Source organism: Mustela lutreola, chromosome 10, assembly GCF_030435805.1.
Source record: "Mustela lutreola isolate mMusLut2 chromosome 10, mMusLut2.pri, whole genome shotgun sequence".
Lineage (NCBI taxonomy): Eukaryota > Metazoa > Chordata > Mammalia > Carnivora > Mustelidae > Mustela > Mustela lutreola.
In genome coordinates, this window is record NC_081299.1 from 50,204,164 (window position 1) to 50,219,767 (window position 15,604).

Below are 15,604 nucleotides of genomic sequence, written 5' to 3' on the forward strand. Positions count from 1 at the left end.
ATCTGTTTCTAAATTTTCCTTACTTTTTTTTTTTTTTAAAGTAAAAATTTATCCTGAGTTTTTTCTAAGTGGCTGTATTAGTTTTCTTTTTTCTTTTTTTTTTTTTTTTTTAAAGATTTTATTTATTTATTTGACAGACAGAGATCACAAGCAGGCAGAGAGGCAGGCAGAGAGAGAGGAGGAAGCAGGCTCCCTGCTGAGCAGAGAGCCCGATGCGGGACTCGATCCCAGGACCCTGAGATCATGACCTGAGCCGAAGGCAGTGGCTTAACCCACTGAGCCACCCAGGCGCCCCAATTTTCTATTGTTGTCTAACAAATAATCACAAGAGGCACCTGGGTGGCTCAGTTGGTTAAACGTTTGACTCTTGATTTTGGCTCAGGTCATGGTCTCAGGGTCATGGATCAAGCCCTATGTCTCATGCATTCTCTCTCTCTGTCTCTGTCTCTCTCTCAAAAAAAAAAAAAAAAAAAAAAATCACAAACTTCGTGGCTTAAAAGAGCAGGCTTTGTTAGTTTGCACTTGTGTAGGTGGAAAGTCTGGGTGGGCTTGGGTGGGCTCTTTGCTTAGATTCCTGTATGGCCAAAATTAAGGGCTGGCTGGACTCTTACCTGGATGCTCTGGGGACAGTCCATTTCTAAGCTTATTTGAGTTGTTGGCCTAATACTGTTCCTTGTAGTTGTAGGACTGAAGTCTCTTTCCTTTGCTGACTGTCAGCTAAGGCTCTCTCTCAGTTCCTCCAGGTCCCCAGTCCCCCAGGTCTCATGAGACTCCCTCATCTTCAACCCACAGGTCCAGCCTTTATGTTTCATTTTCATTCCTTTCTCTGCTATCAGCCAGAAAACTCTGCTTTTGAAAGGCCCCCGATCAGATTAGATGCACCTGGATAATCTCCCTTTTGCCATATCCTGGGCCATAATCACAAAAATAGCACTCGGAATCAAAAGTCCTGGGGACTATCTTAAGATTCTGCCACAAGTTCTAAAAAAAATACTTGACAAACCACGCACAAATTGACTACACACAATTATAGAACTAAATATTATATACACTTACAATTGTTTTTTCCTTTTAGGACAGTTCTCTTTTTGAAACATATGATGTTGAACTCATGAAAAAAGATGGACAGAGTCTTGGGATTAGAATTGTTGGCTATATTGGAGCTGCTCATACAGGTAAATGAATCATTTCTATTTTATATTTGGAAATAATTGTAAAGGATGTTAAGGTTTCTAGGTAGTAAAATTAAATACCTGCAAATTTTAATTTCAATACTGAACAATAAAACCATGTATCTATAGTGGCACCCAGTTACTTTTCCGTGATTAAAGAATTAGTGTTTTTTTTTTTTTTTTTTAAAGATTTTATTTATTTATTTGACAGTAGATGGAGAGGTAGGCAGAGAGAGAGAGAGAGAGAGGGAAGCAGGCTCCTTTCTGAGCAGAGAGCCCGATGCGGGACTCGATCCCAGGACCCTGAGATCATGACCTGAGCCGAAGGCAGCAGCTTAACCCACTGAGCCACCCAGGCGCCCCTAAAGAATTAGTTTTATCTCAGGAGTTTTATAGCTGACTTGATTGTCATTAACAAAAGGATTTAATTAGCCAACTCAATGTGTAATATTTGAATTGTGTCTTCTCTTTATCTAAGATAGATATACTTTAAATATTGTGACTGTTACATATTATGCCATTTTAGATGTGATAATATAAAAGGATTACTGTATATATATATTTTTTTAAGATTTTATTATTTGACAGAGAGAGAGACAGCGAGAGAGGGAACACAAGCAGGGGGAGGGGGAGAAGGAGAAGCAGGTTTCCCACTGAGCAGGGAGCCCGATGCAGGGCTCGATCCCAGGACCCTGGGATCATGACCTGAGCCGAAGGCCGACACTTGACCACTGAGCCACCCAGGCGCCCGTGCTGTATATATTTCTTATCATGAATGTTAAAAAGTATTATTATAATTATTAAAAAAAAATAAATTCTTTAATTAGAATTATTTTCCTGTCGTATAAAGGGATTCTACTGTGAGAATACATACATGGCCCAAGTATCTCTGAATAACACTCTCTTAACTACTACATGCAAAGCTTTGGTAACTTCTATTGTTAAGAGTTACTCTATTATGGGGCGCCTGGGTGGCTCAGTGGGTTAAGCCTCTGCCTTCGGCTCAGGTCATGATGCCAGGGTCCTGGGATCGAGCCCCACATTGGGCTCTCTGCTAGGCAGGGAGCCTGCTTCCTCCTCTCTGCCTGCCTCTCTGCGTACTTGTGATCTCTCTCCCTCTGTCAAATAAATAAATAAAATCTTTAAAAAAAAAAAAAAGTTACTCTATTATTTTAAGACAATAATTAGAGTAAGGAAAAATAAACCTTTTGGATAAATACTTGCTAGTAACATGAATTCAGAGTTATGAAATGTTCTGGTTTTTAAAAATAATAAGATTAGGGGCGCCTGGGTGGCTCAGTGGCTTAAGCCTCTGCCTTCAGCTCAAGTCATGATCTCAGGGTCCTGTGATCGAGCCCCACATCAGGCTTTCTGCTCTGCAGGGAGCCTGCTTCCCCTTCTCTCTCTGCCTGCCTCTCTGCCTACTTGTGATCTCTCTGTCAAATAAATAAATAAAATCTTAAAAAAAAAAAGTAGCAAGATTAGAAAGTTAATTTTTTTTAAAAAATTATTATTTTGCATACTTACAGCAGGTGGAAAGATTAAGAGTGCTAATGTATTCAAAGTCCTGAATGAAATTCATGTCAGACCACCTTGTGCTATTTTAGCCTAATGAAATAACTGTTTTCAGACCTTTAGATTTTTCTAAGTGCCACCTTTATTAGGTTCAGAATTTAAATGAATTCCAAAAGAGCTAAGTATGGATTGTAAAATAATGTTGAGAAAAAAAGCTGTATTGAATAGCTCTTAATATGCTGTCAGGTTAGAGAAATGATGGCTTAGTCCCTAAACTTATGGCTTATGAACCTTTATTATAGTAAGTTTTTTGAGTGTCCTTATAAACCTAACAATATAATATATATACCAAGTAAAATGAAGGTAAATAACTGATAGAAAATTGAGAAAATCTGATATTTATGTTATTGAATAAGTCATCTTACTTATTTACTCTCAAAAGAAGTTTGGGGGACTTTGGGAGAGGGAGGCAATGGTAAATCCAAAAACTAGAACAGTTAAAAATTCAGTTTGCTATTTGACATGCAGACTTTCAGAGTAATTTTTGCCTTGTTCTATTTATTGGATTTTTGAGGGGGTTACTTTGCTTGATTCAGAAAGGGATAGAAAAACAAATATAAGAAAAGACTAGTCAGAGGAAGAAATATGTAAATAACATAATGGTTTAAGGATAAGTGAAATATGTGTCTTATCAGAGCTATACGCAAACTATCATCATATGGCAGGTGAAAGATTAAATTTGACAGAAAGAAATAAAGAATTCACAAAGAAGCATTTGCTAGGCATGAAAAAGGATTTTGGTAGAAAGGATGAGTTTCATAGGAAGAAAAAATGAATTAAGAAAAGGGATAACATCACGACAATACTTAATGTTTTGGTGAAATATTGAGAGTCTTGTGTCTGTGAACTTTTGCCTTGGAGGGATGGCAATTGGAAGATAAGTAAAGTTTTCTGCAGATTATGGAGGTCCTTGAATATGACTGTGAAATTCACATTTTATTATGTAGGCAATAGGAATTCATTGATGTTTAGTTTTCTTCTGTGGACAGTATTTTAAGTTCATTTGAAATAAAAGAATAAAACAATAAAATCATCCAGAGTTACGGTTTTTCATTTTCCAGTTTCTCTTCTAGTCTTTGCCCATAGGCCTATATACTTTTTATGTAGTTTTAATTTTTATTTATCCATTTGTTTGTATTTAAATATTTTATAATGTGAAGATTATTTAATGTTGCTGAAATTCTTTCTTTTCTTTTTTAAACACTGTGTGTACTTTTCTGGGAAAGTCTGGGAAGCTAACATGAGCAGCAAACTAAATGTAGGCAGGGAATACCAGGTAAGAGACTCTTTTCTTAGTGCTGGTGAAAAGTGGTAAGTCTCCAAGGCAGCAGGAAGAAAGGGGACAGCCCAAGAGGATGAGACCGCCTGGGCTCTCTGAATTCCAGCTTACAGTAGAGTGCATTTCATCAAGCTTCCATTACTGATTATTTTTCCAGAAATAGTGATCAGTCACATCATTTCAAATTCGGGTCATTTGTGATGGTGACAGTTTGAAATAATCCATCAATTTCTCTGCTTGTGTTCAAAATAGTGTTTATCAAGCCTCACATCAGCCCTTGTAGCTAATTAACCTCTTGATATGAATTTGGCAATCAAGGTCTAATTAGAGCTTTCTTCCTTTTTCCATATGTTTTTGTGCATCTCAGGGGAGGCTTCCGGGATTTATGTGAAAAGTATAATACCTGGCAGTGCTGCTTACCACAACGGCCAAATTCAAGTGAATGACAAAATAGTTGCTGTAAGTACCTGCCCTTTGTTTTAGCATTGAATCAAGTTGGGGGGAAAGAAGTTATCTTTTTTTTTTTTTTTTTTAAGATTTTATTTATTTATTTATCAGAGAGAGAGAGCGAGCGAGCGCGCGCACAAGCAGACAGAATGGCAGGCAGAGGCAGAGAGAAAAGCAGGCTCCCCACTGAGCAGGGAGCCTGATGAAGGACTCTGATCCCAGGACCCTGGGATCATGACCCAGGCCAAAGGCAGCGGCCCAACCGACTGAGCCATCCAGGCATCCCAAAAAGAAGTTATCTTGATAGTAGTGTGTATGAGAGGAGAATGGCTTCATATAATCTCATAATTTTTTTTTTCAAATGGTGCAGCCATCTTTTAAAAAAAATTATTTATTTATTTTTAGGTTTTCATTTATTTATTTGACAGAGAGATCACAAGTAGGCAGTAAGGCAGGGAGAGGAAGAGGGGGAAGCAGGCTCCCTGCTGAGCAGAGAGCCCAATGTAGGGCTCAATCCTGGGACCCTGAGATCGTGGCTTGAGCCGAAGGCAGAGACTTAACCTACTCAGCCACCCAGGTATCCCTGATCTCATAATGTTTTAAAAAATTAAGTTCAGTGAAATCTCATTGATTTGGTTCGTAAGGTCCTAAATTTGTTTTTTTGTTTGCTTTTGTTTTTTACCGTGGGTGAAGAAAGGAGTCACTAATCATATTGGTGTGTGTGTGTGTGGGGGGAGACAAACAAACACACACACACACACACACACACACACACACCCCAAGGTGTTCTAGCAGTCTCCTAAAAAAGACTTTCAGGCACCTCTGTATACTCAGTCATTTTATATACATTTTAGTAGGCTATTAACCAGTTCTTTTAATCTCTTCATGAAAGTAATTTTTCTACTAACAGTAAGTAATTTTAAGTACATACAGATTTGAGGTATTTTATATATTGGAGAATTTTGTAATTTCCTTTTGTCCATTCAGGCTGGTCTTTCTCCATTTAGTAGAAATTGGTTAAATTTTAAAGTTTATTTGAATAATATTTTTGAAACATAAACACACAACTACATAGACACATTTAATTTTGTGGTTTACATGGAAACAAATGTTTGTTGCTGTCATTTGATCTTTGTCCTTCAGATCCATCTAAGGAGGCTTCTTTCATCACTCTTGGCTTAGGAAATATCTTGGGGTTTGCAGGGGATAGAGGCCCAGTTTTATTCTGCCTCACCAGAATTGAAAACAGCGGCTAACTTGAAACCTCTGTGTAATGTGTCTCTTAATGTTTTAGGTGGATGGTGTGGATATTCAGGGTTTTGCCAACCAGGATGTTGTTGAAGTATTACGGAATGCAGGCCAAGTGGTACATCTAACCCTAGTTCGAAGGGTTCAAAGGGAGGCGTCTTCATCTGCTTCTCCTCTTGAATGGCCTTCAGACCCAGGTAGCTTATGCCACTGTCCCTCTTCCCACCACCAAGTCTGGACTTGGAGGAATAGTTTACTTATGGAAGTTGTTCTGTGAGTCTGGGAAGGAATAACTGCCCATCTTTTGTAATGCAGTGATGGAGAAATGAATCAGCTCATTTGTGCACTGAAGAAGAGTTTTCCTTTGCTTATTATGAGGTGCCTGTCCAAATGTTAGAACACGAACCCTGACATGCATTAAGCTCTGTGAGCTGTTCTAAATGGAGATGGAAATCATTTTTCCAAAAAGCTTCTAAATTTCATTTATTATATTTGAATAATAAAGCTTTGGCACCTTTTGTTCTAGGGACTCTCATTTGTCTAATGCTTTGACATTTTGCACACTTCAGATTTCAAATGACTTCTAACAATATATTTGATTCTAATGTCTCCTGATTTACTCTTTGAAATACAGAGGGGGAAAATAAAACCTGGGTTTCTGTTAAGGACATTTTTATTTGTGAAATATTTGTTATTTTGATTAAGGAATAGCAAGTTTCCAGTATAGAACAAATATATAATTGTATGCATGCCAGTTTTTTAAATTACCAAGTTATTAATAATGTATAGATCAAAAAAATTTGGCAATCCTAAAACAAATTCAGTTTAAAATGAATGACTAGTTACAGAACTAGTGAATAAGAAATCATTCCATTAGAATTTGTCAGAAGAGGAATACATCCCCCCCCCTGTCTCTTTTGAAGATATAATAAGCCTGGAAGCCTTGCTTTCAACCTGTATTGATTTATTTAAATTGGAACTTTTTAAGTTTTATGTGATAGTGGAAATTTTGCTGCTGAAAGACAAATGCCCTGTCAATTGCGTCGTATATATGAAATTAAAAATTGCCTAAATAGTACAAATTGTACAAATGCTATATTGACCTTAAAAGGTTTACATAAATATTTATATCAACGTAATGGTTTTTAATAGCTCTGATAGAGCCCTTGGCTTCAGTCTACTGTATCAAATAAAGTATGTCATCTATGAGTTAGCAATTCTTTCCTGTGCATGCCTCCATTTTAAATTTATGTTGGGATAATTTTTGACTCTAAATTTGCACGTCTTCCTTCCGTGGTTGAGAGGTCCTTCCGTGGACTTTACTAGCACCCTTGGAAGAGTGTTCTACTGTAGCATTTATCACACCTTGTAGCAATCACCTGCTTTAGGTGCAGCCACTGTACTGTAGGCGAATGGTGGTGCCTGGGTTCCCTGCCCCACATAACAACATTTTTGCCCGTCTTCCAGAGCCAGCATTTGTCTGTTTTACGGAAGCAAACCGCACTTCTAGCTCTTGCACAATACCTTCCTCTACCATTCTAAAGTCTTTTTCTCCTCTACACTCCTACTGTTCTTATGTCTTGTATATCTTATTTGTGTACCAGTTTGTATACTACTTGTGGCATACAGTTATATCCTGTACTGCTCTGTTCTGTAAACTCTGGTATGTCACTATTTTTCCCAGGGACACTAGCAGCTTCTGGGCACATTACTTTGGCTAGAGCTAGACTGTGCTTTTTCTGTGTGTCAATGGATTAATGATCTAAGAAATTTTAGGTTTGGTTAAAAATGTCATGTTAAGATCATAGGAACTTAAAAAGGTTTTTTTTTTTTTTTTTTTACAGTATTTATTTATTTTTAAAGATTTATGTATTTGAGAGAAATTGTGTGGCGGAGCCCAAGCACCTAGTTGGGGGGAAGGGGAGGAGCAGAGAGAGAGAGAGAGGGAGAGAGGCAGATGCCCTGTTGAATGGGGAACTTGATCCCAGGACTCCAAGATCACAACTCCAGTGGAAATCAAAAGTTGGTCACTTACCTGGCTGGGCCACCCAAGTGTCCCAAGATCATAACTTTTAACTGGTTATATTTTTCAGCCTTTTATAGTTGACCCTTGAATAGCACAGGTTTGAACTGTGTAGGTCCACTCATACGTGGATTTTTGTCAAATACAGTACTGCACTGTATTTTCTGTAAATGTATTTTCTTTTCTTTTTTTAAAGATTTTATTTATTTATTTGACAGAGAGAGATCACAATTAGGCAGAGGCAGGCAGAGAGAGAGAGAGGAGGAAGCAGGCTCCCTGCTGAGCAGAGAGCCCCATGTGGGACTCGATCCCAGGACCCTGAGGTCATGACCTGAGCCGAAGGCAGCGGCTTAACCCACTGAGCCACCCAGGCGCCCCTGTAAATGTATTTTCTTATGATTTTCTTAATAACATTTTCTTTTCTCTAGCTTTATTGTAAAAATACAGTATATAATACACATAATATAGAAATTATGTTAATTTACTACATAATCAGTAAGGCTTCTAGTCCACAGTACCCGATTAGTAGTTATATTTGGGGGGATTCAGAAGTTCTATGTGGGTTTTCAGTTGCATGGGGAGGGGAAGTACCCCTAGTCCCCCGATTGTTCATGGGTCAACGGTATTGTAAAAATTTTTAAGCATACAGAAAAATCGAAAAATAATAGATACAAACCCACCATTTATTTATTTATTTATTAGATTTTATTTATTTATTTGAGAGAGAGACAGTGAGAGAAAGTATGAATGAGGAGAAGGTCAGAGGGAGAAGCAGACTCCCCCATGGAACTGGGAGCCTGATGCGAAACTTGATCCCAGGACTCCGGGATCATGACCTGAGCCGAAGGCAGTCAGTCGTCCAACCAGCTGAGCCACCCAGGCGTCCCAAACCCACCATTTAGATTCAGCTGTTAATGTTTTGCCATATTTGTTTCATCTATTTCTCTTTTTCCTTAATCATTTAAGAGTGAGTAGTGGACATCATGGCACTTTAGTCCTACATACTTAAATCTGTAGTTTCTAACAATGAAAATATTATAATAATAATATCATTATCATACCAAAACAATTAATAGTAATTCCCTAATGTCAGATACTTAACACATTGCCCCCAAATGTCTTTTGCAGCTTCTTTTCCTACTTCCCCTCTCTGAAGGAATAACCTCACAAAAACCAAGATTCAGTCACACATTGGACTTGTTACCTGCATTAATCTAGAAGAATTCCCCACCCCTGCCTCTGTGGCACAGACTTTTGTAAAGGGATTTGTTCATTAGTCACTAGAATACTATATACTGAATTTAATTGTCCTTGTGGTGTAATTCAGCTTGTTCCTCTACCCACTACATGTCCTGTGAGAAGCTAGACATAAAGCCTTAGATTCAGTTTAAATATTTTTGGTAGGAATAATTTGTACATCATGGGTGGTCATTTAAAAATGACCTAAGGGATGCCTGGGTGGCTCAGTTGGTTAAGCAGCTGCCTTCGGCTCAGGTCATGATCCCAGCGTCCTGGGATCGAGTCCCACATCGGGCTCCTTGCTCAGCAGGGAGCCTGCTTCTCCCTATGCCTCTGCCTGCCATTCTGTCTGCCTGTGCTCGCTCTCTCCCCCCCCCTCTCTCTCTGATAAATAAATAAAATCTTTTTTTTTTTTTAAAGATTTTATTTATTTATTTGAGAGAGAGACAGTGAGAGAGAACATGAGCGAGGAGAAGGTCAGAGGGAGAAGCAGACTCCCCATGGAGCTGGGAGCCCGATGCGGGACTCGATCCCAGGACTCCGGGATCATGACCTGAGCCGAAGGCAGTCGTCCAACCAACTGAGCCACCCAGGTGTCCCAATAAATAAAATCTTAAAAAAAAAAATGACCTAAAATGGGGAGCCTGGGTGGCTCAGTTGGTTAAGTGTCTACCTTCAGCTCAGGTCGTGATCCTGGGGTCGTGGGATCAAGTCCTGCATCCGGCTCCCAACTCAGCAGAGAGCCTGTTTCTCCCTCTCTCGCTTTCCCTGCTTGTGTTCCCTCTCTTGCTGTCACCCTCTCTCTCTGTCAAATAAATAAATAAAAATCTTTTTTAAAAAATTGGAAAAAATAAAAATGACCTAAAATGACTCTTGTTCAACCTTTCTTGTGTTTAAGAGATATGTAATGACTTGCATGCTTGAGATTGAAAGCTTTACTTAGCTCAATTTAGCTAAGGGAGGAACTGCAAACAGGAGAATTCTCTCCAGTTCCCTTCCAATTCATAAAGTAACCTATGTAGAGTTACTATTATTTTTTTTAACTGATCATGATGTTGTGCCAAAGCCTAGGAGAGCCCAGAGCATGGAATGGGCTTATTTTGCCTCTCTTGCTCCTTACCAACCACAACCACAAGAGTGTAAGACCTCAGTGTTCTTTTTCTTTTCCAAGGCTTTGTGGAAAAGTATTTACTTTTGCTTTGTCAACAACTAGATCTTACCTTCCCATTGCCTGGTTCTTTATCCTTTTCAATAAAGGAATCATATATGTAATTTACCTAAGATGTTTGTAATGAGGTTGTGAACAGGACTGGAATAACCTCACTTAAATACACTCTTCAGCTGCTAGTAATTCAAGTTAGCAATTCTTATTTTAGGAACTGCTGTAGAGCCATCGGAAACACCAGCCCGCTACCTAACTGGAGCAGTGGAAACGGAAACTGATCTGGATGGTGGGGATGAGGAAACTGAAGAAAGAATGGATAATCTGAAAAATGACAACAAGCAAGGCGTAGAAAAATTAGGTAGGCACAGAGCATTCAATTCCAAACAAAGTGACTTGACTTTCTCATCTGTTAACCGTTTTCTCTCTTTATAGTTAATTTAATGTGAGAAATTTTAGAAGCATTTTAAAATATGAAATAGGATATTCTTTTTTTTTTTTTTTTTTAAGATTTATTTATTTGAATAAGAGAGCGCATGGGCAGGGGTAGGGGCAGGGGGAAAGGAAGAAGCAGATTCCCCACTGAGCAGGGAGCAGACATGGGGCTCATCCCAGGATCAGGCAGATGCTTAACTGACTGAGCCACCTGAGTGTCCCCAAAATAAGATATTCTTTTTTTTTTTTTTTTTTTTTTTAAAGATATTACTTATTTGACACAAGCACAGGGAGCATGAGGCAGAGGGAAAAGGAGGTTCCCCCACTGAGCAAGTGGAACTTGGAACTTGATCCCAGAACCCTGAGATCATGACCCAAACCGAAGGCAGAGGCTTTAACCCACTAAGCCACCCAGGCACCCCAAAATAGGATATATATTGTTTAAATATATATTTTTAAAGATTTTATTTATTTGACAAACAGAGATCACAAGGAGGCAGAGAGGCAGGCAGAGAGTGAGAGAAGGAAGCAGGCTCCCCACTGAGCAGAGAGGCCGATGTGGGGCTTGATCCAAGGACTCTGGGACCGTGACCTGAGCCGAGGGCAGAGGATTTAATCTACTGAGCCACCCAGGTGCCCCAATATAGGATATTCTTTTTTTTTTTTTTTTTTGTAAAGATTTTATTTATTTATTTGACAGAGACAGATCACAAGTAGGCAGAGAGGTAGGCAGAGAGAGAGAGAGGAGGAAGCAGGCTCCCTGCTGAGCAGAGAGCCCCATGCGGGACTCGATCCCAGGACCCTGAGATCATGACCTGAGCCGAAGGCAGCGGCTTAACCCACTGAGCCACTTAGGTGCCCCCCAATATAGGATATTCTTAATATCAACATCTTAACACTTGTGGCGGTTGGGGACTAAGCATGTTATTGCTTAATCTTTGTTTAATTAATTTTGCATGCATTTTTATTATTATGTTTAACTATTTTTTAAATCTTGTCACCACTTTTAATTAGTGCATATGTGAACATGTATTATCATTGACATAGCTATAGATAGCTAGCTATCTGTATACATATAGCAGTATTTCCTTTTACAATAATAATTTATAACATATACATATTTACATGTTTTATCAAATTGTCAGGTTCCTGTATACTTATATTTTAATCTTCTTTTTAATTTATGTGCAGCTTTGTTCACTTTGTACTTTGATACTTGGCTACATAGTTGACTCTGTTCTGGAAACATTTGGAATAGCAGTCTCACCCAATTCTCTGCAAGAGGTGCTCTGGAAAGCCTTGACAGTTAAATGAAATGGGATACTTAACATCATCCTCTTCCAGGGAAGTTTTGGCTTTGATTGTCTTGTCTCAAGAAAGGATGACCTGAAGGGAGGAGTAACCCCTCACTCAAGTTAAAAAATTTCCTATAATTTGGAAATTTACCTTATTCTTTTTGACCCAAGTGGATTGTGGTTAGATCCTTGCTTTTTAAATTCAAGTGACCCCAGATACATTTTTATGGAACTGTTGTGTGAAAATAAAGTAGATTCTGAAGTTAGAAATATTTTCAGACACTTTATCTGCTCTTTTTGGATCAATCTCATTGCATTTTTTTCTTCATGAATATGTATAATTTCATCTTGACAGTAAGACCAAGGTCGTTGAACTGCTAAGAAATTAGCTGTCTTTTTTGCTATAGGGGCAGAAAAACTTTCCCTTCTTCCCCTCTAGGTTCTTTGGTCTAATAATTAAATTGATATAAAACCGATTAATGGGAGAAAACAAATTTCCTAAGTATGGAAGCCCCATAAAAATAGGAGATCCAAGGGGTGTCTGGGTGGCTCAGTGGGTTAATCCTCTGCCTTTGGCTCAGTCATGATCTCAGGGTCCTGGGATTGAGCCCCGCATGGGGCTCTCTGCTCAGTGGGGAGCCTGCTTCCTCTCTCTCTCCCTGCCTCTCTGCCTACTTGTGATCTTTCTCTGTCAAATAAATAAAAATTAAAAAAAAAATAGGAGATCCAAGAGTAAGTTGGGCAGTTGAGCCTCATATGCCATTCTAAATTAAGGAATGGCATGGAGGCCTGGGGCTTCAAAGATGAGGAGGGTAATTCACAGCATGGTAAGAAAAGCAAATGTTTGGTAATTAAAAGTTTGCTCTGCCATGCCAATAGGTCTTTCAGTTTAAAAAGTTCTCTCTGGTAATAGTTCTTTCTGGTATAGGCCTCCTATCTAAATTCTTCTGGATAGTTAGGGGAGGTCTCGATTGCCTTTAGTTCAAAATATTCTACATGCTAATATGGCATATTTTGGGGTGGCATATTCTGCTCCCCTTCATTGCCATTTGAATAATTGTTTCAGATCATCATACTATTCATTTTAAGTCACTTTGCGTAGCTCAGGATTTATTAGACTGTGAAAACAGTCTTTTCCTCTGGTACTTAACTTTGTGCTATGCTTTAAAACTCATGACTATCTGTCACGAGTATCCATTGTACAAATGAAAGATGAAGTAGTTAAGTGAACTGTAGGTGAGATACTATTGTTTTATACACGTGTATGAAATGTCATCTTTAAATATCATGTTTTTAAGCTTACAATTCAACCAAATTAGCTTACCAGATTGCTAATTGCAAATTAGCTTACCAGATAAGAAACTGCTGCATGGGAGAAATTTAACAAAGATGGTAGAACTCATAACGTAATTTTTCTCTTTTTTTAAATTAACATTTAATGTATTATTTGCTTTGGGAGTACAGGTCTGTGAATCATCAGTCTTACACAATTCACAGCACTTACCATAACACATACCCTCCCCAGTGTCCATCACCTAGCCACCCTACCCCCCCCACACTCCCCCAGCAATCCTTAGTTTGTTTCCTGAGATTAAGAGAATCTTATGAAGGCACCTGGGTGGCTCAGTGGGTTAAGCCTCTGCCTTTGGCTCAGGTCATGACCTCAGGGTCCTGGAATCGAGCCCTGAAATCGGGCTCTTTGCTCAGTGGGGAGCCTGCTTTCCCTTCTCCCTCTGCCTGCCTCTCTGCCTACTTGTGACCTCTCTCTCTGTCAAATAAATAAATGAAATCTTAAAAAAAAAATAGTCTTTTATGATTTGTCCCCTTCCCTGGTCCCATCTTGTTTCATTTTTTTCCCCTTCCTGCCCCCCACAACCCCCTGCCCTGCCTCTCAAATTCATCATATCAGAGAGATCATATGATAATTGTCTTTCTCTGACAATACCCTCCAGTTCCATCCACGTTCTCATAATGTAATTTCTTCCGGAAATTGTGCCTATCGTTGACAATAATAGGTAGGCACAAAGTTACAGAGTCCACATAAGTGATATTTTGCTTTTAATAAGATCTTTGATTAGTTATCCCCTACATGTAAACTAGCATATCCGTTGATATAGTTATTTCATGGATATTCTTTTACGAATATCCTTGTTTTTGCATGGATAATATCTAGTGAGTTAAGCTCTTTGGTGTTTATTAGTCTTAGTCTCTGAATTCTGAGGTTAGCCTTTACTTGATGATTTGCATTATGTAATTAAGCATTATATGCATCCAAGATGAGCTGTCCATGCTGCGGACTGAAAGAGCTGATGTTGCAATTTATGTTTGATTTTAGACAGATGGTTATGTCAGCTGGAGTAAGTGTTCTGTGACTTGTTTAATCTTGTGACAAAATTAAAAGAGTTTTTCTTTAACTTACAGAAAAAAAGGTGAAGGTTTGTTTATTTTCTGCTACTGCTATGGATATAAGTTGAAATTGTATTTTAGTACTTCATCTTTTGCCCATTACGCGTTATTCAGACTAGCAACTGTATCCTGAGCTTCTGGCTAAGACCATGAAGGAGGATAGGCAGAGCACTTAAAATCTGTCTTAGTTCTGCAATGTTATCTTACGTATGCAAAAGCAATATTATACTCAAGAGTCACGAAGGAATAGCCAAGTAACTACATGAGACCAAAGTACACAGAGTTTCTAGTATGTTAAAGCTCTTGTATCTCCCTGGTTGAATTAAACCAGACATGGTTTTGTATCCACCCAGATAAGAAGTCTGATTGGATTGTGTTCAGATGCCTAGTTGATGGTAAAGATGTCTTGATAAGTTTTTACTTTTTCTGGGGGTGAGTGGAAGGTATTACTTTGAAGTGATTAACATTTAAATTAAATCCTTGTTTGTCTTAACATATTGTAAAGCAAAGCCAGATGTATTTTACTTGTAAACTTCAGGATGTTTACATATAAAGTGGGTATATTTCAAATTTCATTTCTTTCTTTTTTTTTTTTTTTTAAAGATTTTATTTATTTATTTGAGAGAGAAACAGTGAGAGAGAGCATGAGCGAGGAGAAGGTCAGAGGGAGAAGCAGACTCCCCATGGAGCTGGGAGCCTGATGCGGGACTCGACCCCGGGACTCTGGGATCATGACCTGAGCCGAAGGCAGTCGTCCAACCAACTGAGCCACCCAGGCGTCCCTCAAATTTCATTTCTAACTCATCAGTTCGTCTTCCATTTGAAATCGTCCTTAACGAAAACCCCTTCATAATTTGGTCACAACTAGCCTTAACATTTTACATTAGTCTTATAAGTCACCTCTGATTTACTTTACCTGGTAGACCCAAGTTAATGCATTTTCCTTTATATTCATTTCCTTTTTACTTACTGGAACTGTGCTGTTATTGAGGAATTTAGTAGTTAAGTTTGGCTCATAGTAGCTTCATTTTTTTTTTTTTTCTTTAAACTCCAGAAAAGGTTCCTGACTCTCCAGAAAATGAGCTGAAATCTAGATGGGAAAACCTGTTGGGCCCGGATTATGAAGTAATGGTATGTTAAAATATTGTAATAAAAAGCATTCATGTTTCATTGCATGTCAAGCTCCTAACATTGCAGTTTAAAGAAGTGGGAGAGCCCAAGGTTAGCCAGTTTGCCTTTATTTTAATTCCTGCCTTTCTTCCCTTAGGGGATCAATTGATTTTTTTCCCCCCTCTTTAAACATTTTAAGCTGTAAGAACAATT

At 38.5% G+C, this 15,604-nt stretch overlaps 1 protein-coding gene across 10 annotated transcripts in view; it reads left to right on the forward strand.

Moving 5' to 3' along the window:
* Positions 1-15,604, forward strand: part of PATJ (PATJ crumbs cell polarity complex component) — a 377,446-nt gene that overhangs the window by 38,918 nt on the left and 322,924 nt on the right. For all 10 annotated transcript variants that reach the window (XM_059135624.1, XM_059135619.1, XM_059135627.1 and 7 more), the window contains exons 9-13: positions 1,076-1,175; positions 4,394-4,485; positions 5,768-5,918; positions 10,360-10,506; positions 15,336-15,412. In XM_059135624.1, the coding sequence (XP_058991607.1) occupies positions 1,076-1,175; positions 4,394-4,485; positions 5,768-5,918; positions 10,360-10,506; positions 15,336-15,412 (567 nt within the window). The remainder of the gene's footprint in view (positions 1-1,075; positions 1,176-4,393; positions 4,486-5,767; positions 5,919-10,359; positions 10,507-15,335; positions 15,413-15,604) is intronic.